This window comes from Indicator indicator, chromosome 7 (genome assembly GCF_027791375.1).
Source record: "Indicator indicator isolate 239-I01 chromosome 7, UM_Iind_1.1, whole genome shotgun sequence".
Taxonomy (NCBI): Eukaryota; Metazoa; Chordata; class Aves; order Piciformes; family Indicatoridae; genus Indicator; species Indicator indicator.
In genome coordinates this window covers 16,561,972-16,585,009 of record NC_072016.1, presented here as the reverse complement: position 1 = coordinate 16,585,009, position 23,038 = coordinate 16,561,972, and the positions used below count along the sequence as shown (strand labels likewise).

The following is a 23,038-nucleotide window of genomic DNA, read 5'->3' as shown; positions in this document are numbered from 1 at the left end:
ATGTGTCCTGGGTCTTCTAAAACAAAGTTGTGACCACAAGGCTTTCTTTCTAAGGATTGTAACGGTTTTACTTAAGTCTGAGCAGAAGAAATTTAATCCAGTGTTTGTAGCAGTTCAGATGTGATGGAACTTGAGCCAAGAGCCTCTACCACTAAAGATTAGGTCCAGTGGATTTAGTTTCCTTTGGTCATTGAGCAACTGCAGAGAATGAAACACCCTGTCATGTATTCTTAAGTTGTGATTAATGAGACGCGTGTGTGAAGGTTTTAATGTAAGGTGAGACTTCAGCAACAAGCAAGCTAACAATCATTGCAGGAGAGGTCTTGTGAGCTGCAGAGAGAGGAGAACCTGTGTTGCTCTCACATACCATGGTAACACATACCTGTTTCCCTAGCAACGTATTGGATTTCATGTACTCCTGGACACTTTACGTTCTGTGGCCCTAAATAACATTGACCCTACTTTACTGACAGGTCTTCTTTATCTGAGGTACTGTGGGATTCCTCGATACACACCAAAAAGAGACTGTAATTGCAGTTTACGGATTCCTGACACAGTGCTACCTGAATGCGTTGCATTTGTGTATTGGATGAAGTTTTTGTAGATTTTGATGGGCAACTGATTAGAGACAGCTGTGAGCAAACATGAGAAATGTGACATGAAAAACATGAAATGTAACGATGAAGATAAGGAAGGGGCTTCAGGAAGTCCCTAAACCACTGGTTGCTGAGAAGGTAGATAAAGATCAAGAATCTCTCCATACCTAGCACCTTTTTTTTGGTCTTTCCAACAAGCTGCTGTTATTAAGATGCAAGATAGTGATTTAGGTGGGCTTGTCATTTAGAACCAACTTGGAGTAAACATTCTTTTGTCATTATTCTGTAAAAATGCTATGCTCAGAAGATCGTGTGGCAGGGGTAAGTGTGTTCTAACGATATGGTTTTGTGACTTTAATTTGTCTGCATTTTATTTTTCTGTGGAGGGGCCAATGCCAACACTGCTAGAGTCTACAGGAATAGATGGCTAAACTCCTCCAGCATTTTTGAAAACCGTGTAAAGATTGTTTTCATCTTGAGGCATGTAATTCCTTTGGAAATCTGTCTCTTGAATCCCAGAGCAAATATGCTTCTATTGCTATTTGCTTAAAAACAACTGTTATGTTTACAAACAGCTTTTCTGTAAAACAAGAAAAAAAAATAAAGAAACATGCCTTTAGCTTCAATGCCCTCATACATCTGAATGAACTGAGCAATCAAGAGATGAAAGGCTTTGGGCTATACCTTAGAAGGTAATTATTCAATTATTTTATGTCATGTTTGCTTCACTGATTAATGATTCCAGTGGCTGGATTCTGTTCAGACAGAAAAGGAAAGTTTTTATTTCATCTATGATAATTCCAGGCTGTTTGGTGTTTCAGTTAAGATTTTGGGTACAAGACTCTCCTAGTGGGGTTCTCTAGTATACCTCATTGTCAGATCTTTATTAACTCACCTGGAATAAAATGAACCCTATACTCCAAATGAGAGCAACTGACTCAATCCAAGGACTCTAGTATTTCTAACAGTGCAGATGTAATTAATTCTGTTGGAGGAAATAACATATAATTGAAGAAAAGGATTTGATCCTGGCGACTGTTACTGATTGGATAGTACAGAAAACAGCATGCACTAGAGCTTAGAGCTTAAGGTTTGAAAAAAAGAGGTACATTCTGTCTCCTCTCTCAGTGCCTGCTGATGTGTCCTGGTACTCCAGGTTGAACAGTCCCAATTCTTTCAGCCTACCTTCATAGGAGAGGTGCTCCAGCCCTCTGATTGTCTTTGTGGCCCTCCTTTGGGCCCACTCCAGCAGGTCCGTTCCTCTCTCGTGTTGGGAGCTCCAGAGCTGTACACAGTACTCCAAGTGAGGTCTCATCAGAGCAGAGCAGAGTGGCAGAATCATCTGCCTTGACCTGCTATCCATGCTTCTTTCGAAGCAGCCCAGGATGCGATTTGCCTTCTGGACTGCAAGTGTGCTTTGTTGGCTCATGTCCAGCTTCTCATCTAGCAGTACACTCAAGTCCTTTTCTGCAGGGCTGCTCTCAATTTCATCGTTCTCCAGCCTGTATTGATGTTGAGGGTTACCCTGACCTAGGTCCGGGACTTTACAGTTTGCCTTCTTGAGCCTCATGAGATTCTCCTCAGCCCAGCTCTCCAGTCTGTCCCAGTCCCTCTGGATGGCATTCTGTCCTTCAGTCTTATCAACTGCATCACTCAGCTTGGTATAATCTGTAAATGTGATTGGGTGCACTCAATCTCTCTGTCAATATAATTGATGAAGGTATTGAACAGCACTGGTCCCAGTACAAAACCCTGAGGGACACCACTTGTCACCTATCTCCATCTGGACATCGAGCTGTTGACCATTACCCCTCATATGAGATTATCCAACCAATTCCTTACCCACTGGACAGTCCACCCATCAAACTCACATCTCTCCTGCTTAGAGAGAAGGATGTTGTTGGGGGACTGTGTCAAAAGCTTTACAAAAATCCAAACAGATGACATCTGTTGGTGTTCCCTTGTCCACCATGGGGAGCATTAGTATTTTGTTGTAGTATGAATGTTTGAAAGAATTTTTGCAAATAGGAGGTACTTCATCTGGGACTGTGCTGACAGGCTGATGTTTAGCTCCTGTCTCCTTCTCTGGGCATGTAGGAGATACTGATTGAAAGTTCTGGCGCAAACTGGGCAAAGCAGTGACTTTGATCCTCCCAGTTGACTTTGCTAACAAGTGAGCTACTCTTCTAAAGCTGAGTATGTATAGAAAGTTGAATCAACATGCCAAAAAAAAAAAAAAAGGAACTTCATGCCTCTAAATGTTAGGAAAGTTCTTCTCAATAAATTACTGTTAGCTTTTAAATGAGAACTTTGTTTCATTCAGCCCACAAAATTTTCTGGCTTATGGAACTTTTCTGGTCCCTATATCGGTCTGTTTCCTTTCTACCCCATCTCTCAGACACAGAAACCCTTCAGAAGAAAAATAAAAAAAGACTTTTTTAACTTCATCAAAACTAGTCAATTTCCAAGAAAATTTTCTGTATGTGCACTTTCAGCATGTACAACTGAAGAACTGCTTTGTTGAAGAATTCCTAGTAGTTCTAATTTGTGGGTTAGAAATGCCTCAATTTTAAAGGGCTGAGTTAATTTGATCAGGAGAAAGAAAAAGAAAGTGAGTCTTAGGATGCCAAGGATGATTCTCAAAACTGGTTTAGAATGTTTAGTTAAATATTCAAGATAACTGGAGTCATAGATTCATGTGTTTTTATTTGCCTTCTGTATGATATAGGAAGGAAAAGTGCCAAGCAGGGAGTTTTGTGTTACTGAGATTTCAATCCATTGTATGCTTATTCAGCTGGCCATGGTGAGACAGACACACAGAGCGTTAGGACCTTTCCTTGTTCATGAGTTTGCATGATTTTTGTCAACTATAGATTTCACTGGAATCTAAACAAAATCATTTGTCTTTTCTCCATATTCTAAATATACATTTATTATATGCCACTGTTTTGTCTGTATGATGCTGTGTAAGTCATTTCCTTCCTCAGTGTCAATACCCTGCCTGTAAGCATTGCCATCTACAAAGTTTTGTTACACTAATTCCTGCAACATTTGCAAGAGTTCTATAGTGATTTTGCTAGATATAGCCACAGACAGATGAAGAAGGAACATATTTCATGGAGGGAAAGGGCATTGTGCTCTCCCACTACTTGTACCATGGAGGTATGCACTGTCAGTCACATGTTGATTTTTATGGCTGCATCCCTTACAGACCTGCCAGTCAAGATAACATCTGGTTTGGTACAAATATTTGTCCTTCTACATCACTGGGTTTTTTACCCTGTTGTTCCTGTCTCTTGAGTTATCAACTCCTGGCTTTATGATGTTTGCTTTCATACTAGGTCACATTCAAGTGCTCTGTGGCAGTTGTGCAGGGGCACACAGCAGTGGAAGGAGTGCTGCTTTTTGGCAAAGAGCACTTCTACATCTGCGAGTGCTTTGTGTTATCCCGTCTAGAAGAAGTCTACTGTACACATCACTGCTTGTCCAGGTAAGCCATTCTTTCCTCCCACATATGTTTGGTTAATTTCAGTACTGCCACATGGATACCTAGAGTTTACACAGACTTTGAGGGGACTTCAAGAGAAATATTAGCACAGCATGAAGTTTGCCATTCTTTCCATCTGTTCATAGAACCGTTCAAGTAACATAGGTGCCTTTTCACAGGCCTTGGAGGTTCAACAAGAACTGCCAGCTCCAACAGATGGAGATGGTGGGCAGTCTAATATATACATTGCTGTTTCCCAATTCTTTTAAAGTGTTAATATTTCCTTCTGATTGGCTCCCATCTTTTATTCATATGCAACAATCATTACAAGACCCTTTAGCTTCATTGTCTTATAAGGTTTTGTTTGTTTCTCCATGACAGAATTGTAATTAATTTTTGACACACTGCTATCATCTTTGACTCATGATTTATTAAAACTGACCAATACTAAATATTAGTCTTTTAGTCTTAGCTCTTTGCACATACAGTGTGCTCATGTGCAAAGCCCAGTGGTCAGTGACTAACATTGTTTTCACTCCATGACGGCTCTGCATCCAATTCTTACTCCAAGTCAAATATCAGTCAATCCAGTCAGGTAACTTAAGGATTGATGGGGCTGGGTCAGATAAAAGGTTGTCTTTCTAAGGGATTTGCGATGGGCTAGGCTGTAGATAGTGATTGCCGTACCTGTACATAAATCAAGTTATAATGAATTAATTGCTTAATTATTACTTTCAATTAATTGCTCTTTACAGTAGCTGTGTTTCTGCATGATGTTTGCCTAGGCTTTCAGATAGTCCTACCCACATCCTTGCTGCTTCTAAGATGTTAGTGTGTGCAAAACATTGCTGTTTGCATGCACTAAAATTCCAAACCTACCCTTAGCCTCCACAGGCTCTTTATTTTATTTTGGGAACTAGTACAAGATCTGCCTTCAGTATTTATCTTTGTTTTCAATTCATGTATGCCCAAGTTGGTCCTGCTATCTCTTAGTATTTCTATTATTCTTTAAGAAGGACTTGATGTTCATAAGGGCTACCCTGATCTCATTTGTTTCAAAATAATTTTTCTTTTTAAATATTTTTTTTCTCTTTCAGCATCACTGATCCATTTATTTTCAACTTATGTCATAAAGATCACACTGTGGGAGACCAGATATGTTCCCGTTACCATTATCATGACATAAAAGAGATTCATCTGATGCGCTTTCTTCTGCAGGTAGGAGCTAACATCCTCTGTCATTTGAGTGAAAGCTGCAATAGCAGTCATGACATATCAATGAAAACTAGTTCCACAGACAGCTGAGTTTTCTTTGCCTGAGTCCCAAAATGCTTTTGCTCCCATCATTGCTTCATTAGCCTTTGGTAATAAAAACTCCCTCCTTTGTTCACCAGTGTTCAAGCACCCTTACTAGAGTGGATGGCTTATTAGCTGTTGGGCTAACAATATTCTTCACAGTTTATTTTGATTTTTTTTTTTTTAATAAGTCAATTTCCTGGTTTTGGTGGAAGCTCCCAGTAAGTGTCTGACTTTCAGTAATGCTCACCTCCCACAGACTTCAGCAGTTTTGGACATTAGTGGATTATGGGTATGTGTATGTAACACGCTTACCCTGGGCCTCTTGGAATAGCTTTCAAGTTGTGTATGTGAATCAATAAATGAATCATAAGCTGAAGCAGAGGATTTGAATCCTCTTTGCCTTTTGCTGCACTACCTGGAAGCTACCCTTCACCAGTGGCCTGGTGCTTTTAATTTTGTCTTGTTTAGATGAGCCTGTGATGAGAATCACAGAAGAGTTGTGACTAGAACTCCTTGCTCTCCCTCTCTGGAGATATTCAAGACCTGTCTGAATGTGTTCCAGTGTGATCTGGTATAGGTGATCCTGGTCTGGCAGGGGGGTTGGACTAGCTAATCTTTTGAGGTCCCTTCTAGCCCCTAATATTCTGTGATTTCGTGTTTCTGTGATACATCAGCAGAACCTGTACATGCTCTTGTCATTTGACAAGAGTTTTGAAGAGGCTGTAACTAGTTGCCTGTTATTTTGAATCCATTTCTGGAAGGTTGAGGTTCAACAGAAATCATTCAGAAAATTCAAAAGTTGCAGAAAAAGGGGCTGATAATTGTCTTGTCATCCATTATTGTCATGTAGTGTAGCAGTCAACCACAACTCAGCCCTGTTTCATTTTGTATTTAATTATGTATGCAAAATGGACACTTTTAGTAGGTGAAACTTGCTTTAGGGTATAGCATATCTCAGTGGTTAGGTTACCCTCCAAGCATATATAACAATGTTAAGTTTTGTTCTGAGTAACTGTATGAAGCTTATTTTCTTATGCCACTGCTGAGCAACCTGAGCAGTAGAACAGTCACCTCTTCTGGTTTGTGAATAGCATCAAAGTTACCAGAGGGATCTTGCCACCCATCTCATATATTCACAGGTCTGTCTATGCATGTATTTTTTTAAACACTTGAAGTGGAAATGTTTTGTGTGACACAAAGTGAAAAATGGATATGAGTAAAAATAGTCTTAAAATGGGCCTGGGACAAAGGTGGACTTTTTTGATTAGAGATGGTTTTGTGATTTCTTTTTTTCTTTTTTTCTTTTTTTTTAGTTATAGTGTTTTTGAAGTTTTTTTTGCTTTGTCTCAATTGATGAACTGAAAACTCAAGTATCTGTATCAGGCTCTCAAAATCTTGCACTGAGAGTCAGTGCAACAAACTACTTTGAAAAACTATAGCAGAAGAAGAAAACTGATTCCTTGTGCTATCCCTATGGGACAGGTGGATCAGCCATTAGGCATCTACTCTGCCTCAGAAAACTGATCTCCTGTTCATGCACACAGCCCATCTCAGAGCTGTGAAACCACACAACCCAATTCTGTAATGAAGACAGTTGAGCAAGACTTAGTTTGGAAAGCTGAGCTTCAGAGCAAATCCTGCAAGCTGTCATAGCTGGTCTTGTATTACCTTTCTGCTTTACACTTCATTTGTAGCTCATCTATGGGGCATTTGTCATTGTGACTTAGGTTTGTATTGCACCTGACACATCTGGGTTGAAACTCATGTCTGGGTTCCCAGAAATTACATGGTATTTATAGTTTTACCTATCTGACTTTGGGAGAAAACACCAGGGTTTTTTTAGAGCCTTGAGGTACTGTACAGGCCATGATGGACTCTTTGCAGCACTAGACTTTACTCTGCAACTTTTCACACTGTAAATGATTTACCTTTCCAGGAGATCGCTTTGGAAATATTCTTCAAAAACGGTTACTCCAGATTTCTTGTCTTCCATGACACTGACCGAAATAAGATATTTAAGAGGTAATCACTATGTCTTGATACCAGATAACACTCCTGGTCTATCACTCCTATTTATCCTGGCTTCAGATATCTGTCTTGTGCTGACCTGGGGGCTTTTTCTTTAACTGCAGCTTCTTGGTCTTTAACAGTTTACACTTAAGCAAAGCTATGAAATTTTCCTTTTGATGACCTGTGAATTTTTGAGAGCATTCTATAGCTACTGATTTATCAAGGAAGCCAAGGCATGTGTTGGATTACTGTAGCATCCAGTAGTGTACTGTATGTCCCTGCATCCTAGGAATTTGCATTATAGCTGTGCTGCTTCTCACAGATAAGATCCATCTTCATCTCATCTCACAGTACTGAGTTAATGGAAGTTTCTTCCTGCTTTCTTCCAAAACAAGAAGTGTCATTAGATTCTTTAGGTAAAAAATGTTTTTGTCTCTCTCTTTCTTATCTTTTTTAATGGAGCTACTTTAACAATCAAATTTTTGTTTAAGACATTTCTCCTTATGCACTTGTCGTGTTTGATGGAACTTGAATGTGAGACTATGAAATGCTTTTCTTGCATTGTTTTCCCTACTGCAGTTCTGGCTGTTTACTTTCTGTGGTAAATTTTGTGGTCTATACTGAGGATTGATTCTGTTAATTTGTTAACAGTCATAGCAGTTCCTTCTGAAATCTCCAAACAGTTTCCAATGGAGTATTGCTTTAAAAGTCAATGCAGATTTATACATTCTTCCTTTCTGCATAGTATGTCCACTTAGAATCACCAGCTGCTTTTTTTAGCCCTTGTCCTGTCTCAGCTCTGACAAATACCTCTTGGAAGAATTTTGCAGAGACAATTCATGCTAAGGTTTTGATCCTCAGTTGAAGGTCCCCAAACCCATGTATTTCAAGGGCCTAGTATGTCAGATATTATAAACCTCAGGGAATGCACTTAGGAGGGGCTGAGGTGTAGGCTGGTATTCCTGTCTGCTGTTTTTGTTAGGTAAATGTCTGAGTTCTCATTCTCTGGCTTTAATTAATACCAGCTTAAACCACCTAAAAGACCATAGTCCTTTATATCAGTTCAAGGTTCTGTAAAGAAACTACTTTCTTTCCAGACCCTAGGCAGCTCCTTAATATTGAATGTATGTTGTTGCTCTGTTTCTTTGCAAGTTTGTCCTGTGTTAGAGTTTCAGTGAAATCTGTGGCACCTTCAGGAAGAAAATTGCTGTCGGAACATGATATAGATTATATATATATATACACACACATATATAAATATATATATATATATATGTAATCTATGCAAATAAACATTTAAATAATTATAATGTGATCTTTCATATCTCTTATAGATTTTGCTCTTTCCAACCTGCTTTGAAGTCAAAAGGGATAACAGAAGAGTCCCTGAATATAAGGTAAAACATTGGATAACTGTAGACAAGTGCAATTGCGTAAATAAGTAGCACCTTAAAAAAGCATCTAGAAACTTGTTTGTGACACCTATTTTAAAGATTCAAAGGTATTCCTAGAACTCTGAAAAGCACTGTAGTCTATAGCACCCACAGTGTGAAGACATGAACATGTTGAGTAGCTGATTATCCAGAGCTGAATAACAATTATTACCTCCTTCATATGATTTTATTGTTAAACTGTATGCAGATGTTTTGGTGTGGGAAAGAGACAGTCAGTGAGGTGAAGTTAGAGCTAGTCCATAATGATTCTGCATTAGTGGCCATTCTATTGCATGCCTATATATATATAGAAATAGATGTACACATGGATGTTTTGATATGTGCAGTGGAGATTACAGCTTGTTGTCCCTCAGATTTAACCCTGCAGGAAAAAAGAGTTTTCTCACAGTGAAAGGTGATTGAAAGCATATACCATGCTGGTCTTGAGTTACCTGCATACCTCTAGCTTTTCTCAATTTGTGTATCTGAGGAACTCATCCCTAACTGCTTAACTGGTGTCCTTTGAAGTGATCACCTGAAGGCTGGAATACTGTTGAGACCTGAGGGTCAGATTTCCCCTATGAGTTGGTGTGTATCAGCTGTATTCTTCTTTTTAGTTTTCACTTTACCTGTTGTAGATCATTACCTGTCTTGTAGTTGAACATTTTCACTCCTGAGTATCAGCCATCAGCTTGAAAAAAACATCAGTGTAGTATGCAAACAGCTCTTACTGAAGTCTAACTTGTGCCAGAGGTGATGGTTGATTCTATGGAGCATGTGTATTCTGTGTGGAGTGATCAAAAACTCACCCTAGGGTTTCTTTTCCCTGTGCTTGCTGGGTGTTCAACAGGTGGGAATATCTTTAGATAAGATGCATTATGACTGCAGGAATTTTGGACTTCAGCTAGGCTTGTGATTATTGTGAAAAACACTTGACTCATGTTTGGTCTCAGAGATTGAAGTAGGCTGTGTGTCTAGGTCTAAAGTAGTCTGTCCTGCATCCCGTAAGGTTCTGTGCTCAGTTTTACTGTACCGACTGAGAGAGGACCTTCATTCTGAGAGAGTAAGAGCTGTTTGGCATAGCTTTGACTGGGTGATGTTAGAGCATGAACGTAGGACAGTGATACTGCCTAAGTAATGATCCCAGAAAAGTTGTACTTAATTGGAAAGCTACTTAAAAGTGCTTAAAAGTCAAGTGGGCACATTACATTCTATCAAGCTCCAGCCTGAGAACTGAAGGACTGAGGACTTGGTGAGCTTACTTTTCCCATGTTTGAATTCTGGAACAGCTTCCATGTTAGAAAAGAATTCAAGAACAGCACATGGGGCTCCTTCCCTATCTAGAAGGTAAAAGCTATCTTCCATAGTATTCCAGCTTTTTCTGCCCCACCTGAGACGGGGAAGCAGGCCAGACTAAGCTCTTTGTCCAGACACATAATTAATAATTGCACAGCTGAAGCACTGAAAGAAGAAATTACCAGTCTGATGTATCCTGTGATGTTGAAGTAGTACTAATTCTGCAAAACACCATATCAATTTTCCACTTACTCAGTCCATAGGAGTAATGCCCAGGAGTTTTGACTCCCAGTCTCTACTGTAGGCATTTAAAAATTAGAATCGGCTGTTACTTGACGCCTGAGTACTTTGCTTCTGGCACTTTATTCTTCATTTAAATATACTTAAATATTTGCCATGTTACTACAGCCCCAGCCACCACCTCATCTTATGTCATACTTGATTGCTTTTGTAATCTGCTCATTGCTTATACCTGTATTTGCAGGCTGTCAGCATTCTCTGCCCTAGGGATGCGATTTGAGCAAGTGAATGTGTGTGCTCAAGGGCACATGTGTATGTGCATATGTGAGCAGAAAGTTGAAAGTACTGAGAACACTACACCTGATTTCATCAGTTCAGCAGCTGACCCTTGGATCATGGAACAGGGTGATTCTTCCTGTCTTAGTTACTGCTTAAGTGCTAAGCCCAGGACCCTTAAGAAGAGCAATCTTTTTCCCACCCTTTCTCCCATCTGTTCCTTCCTGGGAAGGAAATGCCTCTATATCTGCAATGAGTATAGGTAGTGGTGCTAGTCGTACTGTGCACATCAGAGATTACTACATTCAGGTATAACACCCAAAATCCCAGGGAATTTGCTTCTGCAGAGTCTACCCCTTGACAGCAAAACAGGTCTTTGGTTGCTTAGCTCTGAGCATTGTGTTTGTACTGCTTAGTAACTCTGAGCATAACACTTGTGTCTACTGCCTCTGGAAACTGCCTCTTGGAATGAGCTCATGGTTTGTACAATAACAGTGCCTCTCTGCAATTCATTGAGGGGTTGGAGGCAGCCACCAGCAGCAGAAGGTTCCCAGGTCTGTTCCTTTTCCTCCCAGTGGTATTTACTGAGTCTAGCTTAACTGTGTCTTGCCCCATGAAAATGAACAGAACTAATGTTTGGGGTGCAGTGGTGGGCAGTGGAGTTGCTAGAAAAACCTGTCTTTTTGAAGATTTTGTCACTGGATACATGCATGCACAAAAGACAAAAACAAATAAACATATGAACAAACAAATAAACAAACAAAACATACTCAGACATGGAGAACGTGTTATAAGAACAGGCCCAGGTGGAAATAGCCCTTCTTTCCCAAATTCACATCTGTTTTAGTTGGTTTGGATAAAACTACATAGATATTTAAAGGAAAAGAACTGCAGGAAAGCTAAGGAGGAAAGAGATCATCTTTTTATTAGCTTAGGCTGGACTTCATGGGACATGATGGATGTATTTCAGAGATCTTTGCCTTTTAATCTCCATTCTTCTTGGTTATCCTTTGCGGAGGAATTGGGTGTAAGAAGCAAAGGGAAACTTAGCTTCCTTGAGGGGTTCTGTGTTTTGTTCGTTAATGTGTTCATCTTGTCCCTCTCATTCTGACACATTTTCAGGCAGGAAGAGCACAGGTCTTTCTCTTGTACTAAGTAAAGAGTCTCTACACGTTTAATGGAGTCATCTTGCACTTCTTCCTTTGAGTCTGGGAAAGGATTTCTTTCTACATTCATCTTCTTGAGATTGGGGAGATTTGTCACACTCTTTGGGATGGTGGTCAAGGCATTATCAAAGAGACCTATCTCCTTAAGTTCTTTCAGAGACCCAAGAGTGGTGGGAATACTGTCAAGACAATTCAGTCCAAGGTTGAGAATACGCAGGTTCTTGAGAAGGCTCAAGTCTTCTGGCAGGTTTTTGGTGGTCAACTTGTTGTTGCTTATATTCAGGTATAAAAGCTTCTGAAGGCTACCTATTGCCTCAGGCAGGTCCTCAAGCTGATTACTATGCAAGTCCAGCCAGCGTAGATTTTGGAACTTCTGTATGGTACTTGGAATCTTTTTTAACATGTTTCTGCTCAAATCGAGTTCATCCACATCAGCCAGTTTCAGAATGCACTTGGGGAAGGTGGTGATGCCCATCTTGCTTAAGTCAAGACGAAGCCCTCCATCCAAAGCTATCCGGATGGAATTTTTGGCTATTTTTAGGGTGATCTTCTTCCCTTTTGGACCTTTTGCTTTCCCCTTGGGCATCTCTCCAATGAGAGAAAGACAGGCACACCAGACTCTGTGAATAAAATGTGGGAATTTCAGCAAAGGCTTTGAAAACATAATAATGACCTAGTTCTAAATTAACATGCACCCACTGGACTCTTCAGAAGTCTTCAGAAGTTTTGTTTGGTTTTGTGTGTGTGTATGTGTCAGGAGCTATCAAAGTTCTTCCTGAAAGTGTTTCGAGTAGGTGAAATTCTAATAATTCACCAAATTATTTTATTGCATTGTAACACCTGTACTGTATTTCAGGGTGAAATTACAAGTGGGAGAAATCTGCTGTCTTTTGCCCCTAGATAATGATTTGAGCTCATCATGTACTGAAACTGACTTAAATGTTGTTACTCATCAGGTGTTTGAAGACCTGAGCATATATATACTGTGGGTCTCAGTCCAGTCCTTAGAGACTACACTAGAAGACCCTACCTGACCAACAGGTTGCCTTCTTTACAGGCCTGGCAACGTTGACAGGTTGGTTAAACATCCTGTGTAATGGGCCTGAGATTTGGGATTTGGATTCCATTAAAAGATTAAATATTTAAAGCAAATTATTAAGAATTTTCCTTTAACCAGGACCTCAGAAACACAGTGGACTTCCGGATTTGTCAGGACTGCTTGCAGTTCATGCATTGCTTGCAGGGCAGATTGCAACAGGGGGTCCTTTTTTGTGTAGTTTAGTGACATATTAAAGCAGGCCTTTCTCTTGAGCTTTCAAGGACAGACTCTGGATACTCTAACCCATGTTGTGGGATAGATAGACTCATACTGCAAAGTGCACTGCCCTCAAAAAATGTATGTAGGTGCTCTTGTCAAACTCTTGATTTGTACGTATGCTCAGCATGTGCTATGTGCTTTGTTTAATTGAGGCCCACATGAATGATAGTCCACTGTAGTCTGAGGTTTGAACTCTCTCTCTAATTAAAGGTCATGAAATACAGCTGCTTAATTATGGCTAGTGACAAAGGAAATAGGCTGATTCCCTGGAAATGGATGACAACGTCCCTCTCAGCCAGAGTGCAGAGAAGAGCATGGGTTACAGCTGGCTAATCTCAGGATGGTTTGGGTGCTCTGGCATTTAATTGTGAAGAGTCAAATCGCAGCTTTGATGAATGATTGTTTGGGACAAAATATGGATTTGTCTACAATACATTTCCCTATTAGAAAGGCTTCATTACAAACCCTTCAGGCTTTTTGGCTACTCATTAATCATTTGCAAATACATGAAGGGGAAGATCAAGCTACAACTAAGACATTTCAGCTACTTTTCAATTACATGCCTTAGCTAAAAATAATGCAAAAGCAAAGGCAATCTCTGCCAGTTACAACCCACCCTCTCAGAAGCTATGTAAGGAGGCAGATACTTCAGAAAATCCTAGAATAAGCACAGTGGGGTCAGTCTATCCACGAGGGAATGTTCCAAAATTAAATATTCATTATTTTATTTAAAAATATTTAAACACAGTAAATATTTCTGTGTCTGTCACTCACAGATTTCTGTTTCTCATCAATACTTACAGGGCCATAATTACCACTATATCTGAAAGCCTCTCATTCTGCTCTATTTAACCTCACAGTACCCTAGGGGCAGTATTGATGCTATGTGTTCCATAGTGTAGACTGACAACTGAAGCAAAGTATTCTACAGTGAAAATTAAGCACTTTCCTGATTTTTCATAGAATCATAGAACAACCTAGGCTGGAAGAGACCTCAGAGATCATCCAATCTAACCCCACTGCCATGGGCAGGAATTCCTCTCAACTCGACTGGGTTACTCAAGACTCCATCCAACCTGTCTTTGAACATCTTCAGGGAGGGGGCATCCACAACCTCTCTGGAGCTTAAATAATTTGTCCAGCAGAGGGCAGGAAGTTCTGGAGATCAAAACAATAGGTGTTTTAATCACAATTCACTCATTTTAAGGATTTGATGCAATCTTCTTGTTGGCAAATCTGTGAAAATAAAGTTCAGCTGCATGGGAAATGACAGAGCCTTACTGCTGATACAGGACGTCCCAAGTCATTTATTGGTGCACAGAAGGTGACTACCACACTTCACAAAAAGATTTGCAGGATGATTTCTTTACACTTTGGCAGGATGGAAAGAGATTTTCTGCATCCCACAATTAATGTTAACCTGGTACCTTTTGCATCCAATTTTCTCACTGTTTGAATTTTATATTGGATGAGTTGACCAAAACTTGACTAAGACTTTCAATGAATTTTGGTTATTGACTCTTTCAGCCAAGTAGGCCTCTGAAAAAAATTAAAGGGAGCCTCAAGGAAAAATACAAAACGTTTTTTCTAAATTCAAGATGATAATTTCTTTTAAAATTATTTCAAAACTCCTTTAAAACTCTCACGAGGACAACATTTTGTTGAGTTCCTAGCAACATTTTTCTATTACTTTTAGCTTAACATACAAAGGAGAACCATTAATCCAAACCAAGCTCTCTTCTTAAAAACACCAGCTAGCTAGTGCAGCTGCCGGGTAATGCTTTTTTTCCCAGTGCTGATGTCCCTCTGTGCTGTGCCTGCCTGGGAGCACTAGAGGGAGCCTGGTGTATAAGGTTGGCTTGTGAGGGATAACAGCAAAATTTAACTTTCTGGGTTTGACTACTTCAACCCGTGCCAACTTGTTACAACACTTGAACCCGGACCTTTCAGACTTTTAAGAAGTCCGAATAAACAGATCAGTATAATTTTCCTGAAGACAGATGTTTGTATGATGCACTGGATAATCCCCAGTCTTCAAAGAGAGATTTAACAGCCTCCTTTAGAGGATTTTTTATTTTTTTTAACTCATACTGTAGACCTCTAAGATGCACTGATCAGGAAAACATGAACCCTTAGGAAGTGCTTACGCTTTCCAAGTGCTATTTTCTTTGAGTGAAAGTTGGAGTCACTTTTCAAACATACAAAAAAAGGTCATTTGCAATCCCAAAGACAGGCATTAGAGGTCTGCAGAAACACCCCACTTCAGCACAACAGACATGGTGAAGGGAATGAACAGCTCTCTTGTCTCTGCATTTTTGTAAACTAATTATCACTGTTTCACAGGTCTGTAGATGGAGATAATGGAGCTTACTTAGTCAGGTCTTATTTTCTTCAGCTCTGCATGACAGGTCTCCAGTTCTGTAGCCACAGATATTAAAAATTCAAGAATTTCAGGAGCTCTCCTTGATGTAAATGTTAGTTATGCCTGTTTGATCTCATGGGATAACAGAGGGAGAGGTACATGTTGCCTTAGTACCCAAGAAATGAAGATGACAAGAAGGAACTCTCTTTACTCGTTTTCTTCTAAACACTCACTCCACTGCAAGATTCACCCTGTGAACTGTTGGCAAGCGTTTGTCCAGGGGCTGGAGTTCTGCATTTCTGTGTCTGTAAGGTCTCACTTAAACAGATCTTGACTAGAAAACTCTTCCCCTTTTCACCCACAGTTGGTAAAATGTTTTGTCTGGATCGGTTTGTGGTCCTGTGGCAGGGAGGGAACAGATCTTAAGCATTAGGATTAGGATTGTCATGTCTTTCTGAGGCAAGGAAGGATTGGAAATTACTCTTTATCTGCATTTACACACTTCCATAGGGCCCACTAATGGCCAACTGTAGCTTAAGCCAGTCCTAAGGAGATCCAGTCCTAGAAGAATACAGAATTGGACCCTGATGATTCAGTGTCTTCTACTTGAATGTTTCTTCTTCCTTTGTCAGCATAGGGCTGGGAAGAGTAAAACAGGCCTTCTGACTATGACTCTCTGGGTGTTTCAGGACCTTCTGCTTTGTGGCTCTGCCTTTTCTTTTCCCTCCTATGCATTGATGATTACTACTTCACTGCACCCAAAGCTGCACAGAACAATCAAGACCCCATCTTAAACCAGTCTGTGAGAACGGTTTTCTGTCTTCCTGGAAGGCAGAGCAGGCTTGCATGTTCTGTACCTTTCTGGGTGCAAGAAGGCATTGAGGTGACATGTTCTAACTCACCCATGGAATAGCTCTGTGGAAACACTTTCACACAAATCTCAAAACCAGCATTTGCATAGCAAATGATTTTGTATGAAACCAAGCAGTCCCAGCTAGGGTAGGTTTTTACTTCACTGATCGCAAACCTGTTACCATATCTTTGTTGTTGGATACGAAGTGCTGCGGAAGAGAGATTAATTCACTGACTATCTTAAATGGTTTTCTTGCTAAAGAGCAGGTTTAGACTAAATCCTACCATGAGCAAACAGAAAGTGGTTTTCTTCATTAATTTTCTTATTTTTCTAGATCACTTCAGAGCCACTGTGCCATCACACAGTGCAAGGTCACTTATAAAACCAAACCCATCAAGAATTAAACAAACAAACAAAATTTCATTTTAGCAATCCTACTAGACTGCTCCCCTGCATATGATCTTACCAGTTAGCAGCTAGGAAGACTTAGAAGATGAGGCTGTCACAAGCTGCCTGGGTTTTTTTCAGTAGTGTGGAATGAGCCTTCATGGTCTGTCACTGGTGCTGTTTCCTCTGTCCACTCTTCTTTGAATAATGAATTAGTCTTTCAGTCTGTAAAAAAACTCATGAGCACGGAGTACAGGGCAATTTCCTTTTCACAGTCCTGCAAATCTGAATTGTACTTCCTTATTGGAAAACGGCAGCCTCTCAAGAAACTTGTGTATGTGAGAGTGCAGGGACAGAGGCAGGGAAGAGGAGTGGCAAAAAAGACTTCCCAGGCACAGGGTCTTTCTATTCAATTGTCCTTCCACAGTCTGTAAACTTTTGTTCCTAAGCAACAGGAATGCTAAGTCCTTGGAGATCATTAGCATAATGCTTGGTTCCAACATGCAAGTTCAAGCTGAGGGAAAAGAACTGAATGGCATGCAGTGCTGGGAAATGTTAGATTCCAATTTATGCAGCAAGAAAAATCATCTGGACCTCATTAAAAGCTGTTTGTCAGCTTCAAACATTGCCTTGACTGTCCATTTTAGTAATTTGACTATTTCATTTTACTTGGCTATAACAGTGTGTCAGATATTTGTGTGTTAACTCATAACATTTGTGATACCATCCTTAGCGTGTGCCAAACTGGATAGGCAGACACAGGAGAGAAAGCTCGTGCAGAAGTGCAGCAGAGAGGATATGAGCTGCAGTTTATATTCATCTATCTGTGACTATAAAAGTGCAGCTGATACAACAATTCCTCTTTTTAGCACATCAATTTACTGGAATATGACCGAGGCTACCAAGCTCAAGCTTTTAGTAACTGGTTGCAGTAATTTGAATTTACTAGCTGGAAAAAAGAAAGCTATGGAAGAGAAATAGCTGCATGCTTTGTGGTAGGTATTGTTCACAATAGATGTAAACACTGAGGTCCCTCTCTTGCTGATTGTGGATTCAGGATATTATTGGCATAAAGAAACTATATAATGTAGATGTGCTTGCTTGATTCCAGGATTGGAGACTGCATTCTGCTCATCTCAATAAATTAATTGAATTTACTTCATGTCTCTCTTCATGACCTGAAGTGTGGCTGGATACATTATTTCTGCAGTGGAAATGTTATCCCCTTGTCTGATTTAAGACTGAAAAAAATACATGGTGTAAACAGCATTCTGTACAGGAGGGAAATTCCTTCAAGGAGCCCTTCTTATAATATTATATTTATTTATAAATAATTTTGCAGAGTAAGACTATCCAGAAGATGACATGGACTGGTACAATCAAACAAGGAGGATGCTGTACTTTGATTCTAAAGTAATCGAACCTAACACTTTTATGAGTTTGAAAGAAACTCTGTTGTTTTCTAGGAAAAGCTGACATTCCTTTTGATGTCATCTTTCCTCTTTTAATAGTAGGACTTTGACCTAGGTTGTTGTTTCTCGGGAAGAGGATTTTCCTTACATTATTTTTGGTAATTGTGAAGATTTTTTTTAAGAAAAGGGATTTTAGGAGAGCCTTGCCACTGTTTTGCAAATATAAGAAGTATGCAAGATGGAAGACAAAAAGTAAATGAAAGCAGCTTTATGAAGTCTAAGAACCCATTAAGTTTATTGGAATTTTAGTATTAATTTCAGTGGGGGCAAAATTTTATCCTTTGAGATTATCTCATCTGCAATGAATTTCCAAATGGGTTGAAGATCCACCTGTCTCTAGCAAATGGAGAGCACTGACTATCACAGTAGTGAGATCATAGTCTGATGTTAATGGAAGAGGGATTAATAAATCACTTATGTATCATGTAGCCAAAGGTGGATCATCATTAGTACACATCATGCCTAGATTCTGCCGTGGCTAGTGCCCTACAAATGCCTTATAGATTTAGATATAGATAGTTGCATTGGTTCTTCACTTCACATAACCTCACCCCCTCCTGATGTTTAGTTATATACATTTATAAAGCACTTCTGATTCTTTTTCAAACCAGCCTTTGATTATTTATTTATTTTTAAATGCACTTACTGTAGTTGGATAGCTGTAGTTGGTCTACTTTGAGCTTTTGCTGTGCTGGCTAAAGAGGTGCTGGCTAGAGGAATGCTGATTGATTACCAAGGAGAAGGAATAGGCTTGACTGCCTGTAATGTGATTCACATTCTGAGCCCCTGCAAGCTGACAAGGGAGAATGCAGAATTCCTGATCCCTGAGGACTTGGCATCCTGCCTGTTCCCCTGAGACCCAGAAGGATGGCTCTTACAGGGGACTCCATTTAGCCTTGCATATTTTTGTGATGTGATGAACTCATCAATCTCTTTGAGTTACATAGCAGTTTCCAAAGTCAGCAGAGAGGACTGCTTGACACATGTAGAGTCCTTATTAGCCATTTAAGGCTTATGACTAGCAGAGCAAGAGTTCCACAAGAGGGTATCTGAACACACTGTCTGACCCATCTTAGTTCTCTGTATAGTATTTAATAATGCTCCCACTTTAAATCTTGGAGGACTCACAAATTGATCAGATTTGTACATTACATGATCCTCTGCTCTCTAACTCAGCCATAAATCCAAAATAAATCTGTGCAGTTTTAGTGAGTGAGTCTGCCCCTGTGGAAAGGGAAGAACCTAACTTGATCCCTCTGTGACAGTCACCCTAATGCAACCACACTTCAAATAATGCCAGAAATCCTGATCCTGTTCAATTTCTTTGAAATTCTCTCTCTGAGTTCAAAATGTCTGTTGGAGACCTCACAAAGGCCAGTGGGGCAAAGATCTGTGAAATCTACACATAGTGTGAGAGGATTGAATTGTAAAGAGTAAGTGCTCATGATAATTGTTTTCTACTTTAGAATTCCTACATTATTGAGCCACATGTCACTGAAACTGGGGATACAAAGTGCCATAACTCTCCTGGAGTCAGTGGACTTACTTCTTGTTTACGTTATGTAAATTAGAACACCATGCAAGCTGTTCTTTTTTTTTTTTTTTGGACAAAGAGTGAAGATCCTAATTTGGTATATCAGATACGAAACACACTGCTTTGTGTTACCTGGTTTCTATAAACAGCCTGTCATTATTAGGTTTCATATGCTTAGCAGGAGAACTAAACAAAAGCTTAAGCATTGTAGACCATGTGTTAAAATTTCACGCTTTTTTTATGGAATAGGCTATGCAAAATCCTTTCCTCAGATGCATACTTTTCTCTGAAAAGAGTGCCAAAGCAAGGAGTAAACCATGTTGAGTAAACCATAGTGTTTTTCCTTTATATACACATTTCCGAATGCTTGAGAAAAGCTTGAGCCTTTGAGAGTAAGGCTTCAGAATAGAAAAGGAGAGCCTTAATTGTACTTGTGACTGGCGCTCTAGCTCTACAACAGGATAAAACTGGGAGCACAGACTGATTAGCATTGTGGCTTAGCTCAGAACAGCTGAGGAGATTACTGTCCATCCATCTCTGCTGCAAAGGCATCTTCTCCACCTGAGTCAGCTTCTGAATTCTTGCAGCGGCATCACGCTGTAGTTTGCAGCGGTACCTTAAGGCAAACAGAATCCATTCTTAGCACCACCATCATACTTCCTTCTTTATTCTTGTAACAGTGTGAGAGCTGAAATCCCCCCCACACAGACAATGACAGTCTTTAAAACCATCACAATTCTTCATTAAATATAATACTTCAAGTGGCACTTCATTCAGGAATGGACCAGCAAGTAGCTTAGGGACACTCAGCTTGTCACAGGGAGAGTAACTGACAGTGATAAATTCATGAGCCCTATGAATCATAGAATCATAGAACAGTCTGTGTTGGAAGGAACCTCCAAAGGTCATCTAGTCCAGCCCCCTGAAGCTAGGCCACTCTTGTTCATAAGACAAAACCTTCCTTCTTAATGAAAACAGTAATGAAATTAGTGTTGTGCAGCACTAACCTTATTGGTGACACCAATTTTGGAGTCAAAGATGAAACCTCAACTTGGTTGTTCTCTCATTTCTATGGGATCAGAGCAGGGGGTCAGAACAGGGTGCACAGATGTTATTGTGTTGACTTTCTTATTGTTCTGAAACAGATTATTTCAATCTTTGTTCCAAATAGGAAATACTCAGGAGGAGAAAGGACAATGCTCCAGAAGTGGCAGGTAAGCTAAATCTTGACTGCACATGGTTAAGTGAAGAATTTCAGAACCTGTCTGTGTGTTTGCACACAGGTATATGTTTGTGTATGTACTTACAGGCGTAAGCTGGTCTCTTGCTGCTGGAGGTGAGATTATTGGCCAGAGGAGCTGGGTGTTTGCATCTGGTTACTGCAGAGGTTTTCCTCCTACAGCTGTGAAGCATATGGTACTGCTGTCTGGCAGATTGTGATTTTATGCACATTTTTAAACTGAGACCAAAGAGAATCACCTAGTTGAATGCCTGTTCAGAGATCATCTGTACATATAAATCAATGTGCCTCTTGTTTTCCCAGATGTTTTGCTGAGCTGTGAGATTAATTTACTTTCCTGTACCTCTCATTTTGATGACCCAAGACATTGGAGAAATCTATACCTTCTCGTTTATATGTAGCACTTTGTGCAGCCTTTTCTGTACAGGCAGTTGTCCAGGATTTTCCAATATAGGGATTGCATGCATTTGGCTCACTTTTAAATTGGGAAAAAATGCTCTGTTGTGCAAATACAGCATACGAGCAGTGCATGATTATAGATAAATGTAAATGGTCTGCCTGAAGAAGAGCTAGAATGAAGACAGATTCTGGTGAATGTATTATTATATAAGAGACATTGTGCTGATCTGAAAGGCAATGGGTGACTGATTACAATATTTATAATTCTTGTCCTGGTTGACCTGGGAACCACGGGGTTCTGAGGCTGTCTTTGAGGTATGGGTTTCAGGGATGGAGTCAGGGGATTTTAATGTTTATTTCCTTTCCCTGGCAGAAGAGGGAGATCAGCAACTTTGATTACCTGATGTATCTGAACACACTGGCTGGCCGCAGCTACAATGATTACATGCAGTACCCTGTGTTTCCATGGGTCCTTGCTGACTATGTTTCCAAGGTCAGTGATTGCTGCATCACACTCTACTTTCTATGATGGCAACTACACAAAGGTTTCTGTTGAATGATGCCATTGATGCAGAAGGGTTCAAAATTTGAGAGAGTTAATTTGAACTGTACTGATTCTTTACAGATTAGCTTTAGTTTCAAACCAGCATGCTCAGGATCATGTTATGCCTCAGAAAGGTAGATAAGCATCTGTTGAATGTATATCCAGTTAAAGGCAGGCTGCACCAGCTCAGCAGATAGGCAGGAACAGGCTTCTGTGGCAAGAGGATTTGGACAGAAAAGCCTTGAGAGCAATTTGCAGCCTGCCAGATCCCATATTTGTGAAGCTCCTTGTATACTGGCACATACTGCCACTCTCTCTCCAAGTCTTAGCCCAGTTTGGAAGAGGGTTGTTTTAGTATTGAATTTGTGATTTTCTGTGGGTAATACTTCCAGCACAGCCTTGCTGCTATCCAGTGTCACTGAGCTAGTCATGATGTCTAAGACTCAGGGATCTAAAAACCTACACCTTTGCTGGTTTTGCTTTTCAGACTCTAAACCTTACTAATCCTCATACATTCCGGGACCTGTCAAAGCCCATGGGTGCGCAAACCGTGGAGAGGAAACGCAAGTTTATCCAGCGCTACAATGAGGTGGAGAAGAGTGAGGGTGAGTGTTTTAGAAGACTAATAGACAGTAGGGGCTTAAGTCCCCTCGGGATCTGGGAATGCTGTTAAATCCCTTGGAAAAAGTCATCCAAAGACTTTCCAGAGTTGTGGCTAAGGGAAGCAGCATGACAACAAGATCCGCTCACATCTGGATGAAAAGTGGTTGAAGATTCAAAGGAAATTGCTCCTGCAAGCACTGCTCTATTTGCCTTGTACTGCTCAGTTCTGTGCTTTCCTCTTCAATAGAAGAGATGCTACAGCAAAATGCTGCACTGTTAGGTAAGCTGTACACATTAGTCTTGTTTGTTAACCAAGCTGCATGAAGAAGACTGCTGCTTTCTGCTTATCTAACAGCTCCTTCAAGAAAAGAAAATAGGATGTTGGAACTATTGACTTCTAGAGATCAAGAACTTTTCTGGTACTAACGGGTAAAGGAATAATTTGGAAAGTTAAAGCCCTTATTCTTCAGAAAATGAAACATGGAAGGTGAAAAGAGAACATATAGAGATGGTAGTAACTGCC

The 23,038-nt window shown here is 40.1% G+C and overlaps 2 protein-coding genes across 2 annotated transcripts in view; one reads left to right on the top strand and one right to left on the bottom strand.

Moving 5' to 3' along the window:
- WDFY4 (WDFY family member 4) overlaps nt 1-23,038 on the top strand; it is a 116,564-nt gene that overhangs the window by 69,752 nt on the left and 23,774 nt on the right. The window contains exons 43-49 of the mRNA XM_054382113.1: nt 3,938-4,086; nt 5,181-5,301; nt 7,319-7,404; nt 8,727-8,789; nt 20,901-20,943; nt 21,742-21,861; nt 22,400-22,517. Coding sequence (XP_054238088.1) covers nt 3,938-4,086; nt 5,181-5,301; nt 7,319-7,404; nt 8,727-8,789; nt 20,901-20,943; nt 21,742-21,861; nt 22,400-22,517 — 700 coding nt within the window. The remainder of the gene's footprint in view (nt 1-3,937; nt 4,087-5,180; nt 5,302-7,318; nt 7,405-8,726; nt 8,790-20,900; nt 20,944-21,741; nt 21,862-22,399; nt 22,518-23,038) is intronic.
- Nucleotides 11,604-12,389, bottom strand: LRRC18 (leucine rich repeat containing 18). The gene has a single exon (XM_054382114.1). It carries the CDS (start codon nt 12,387-12,389, stop codon nt 11,604-11,606), a length of 786 nt encoding a protein of 261 aa, XP_054238089.1.

Coding starts and splice junctions, on each gene's coding strand:
- LRRC18 (XM_054382114.1), bottom strand. CDS start 12,389: ATGCCCAAGGGGAAAGCAAAAGGTCCAAAAGGGAAGAAGATCACCCTA.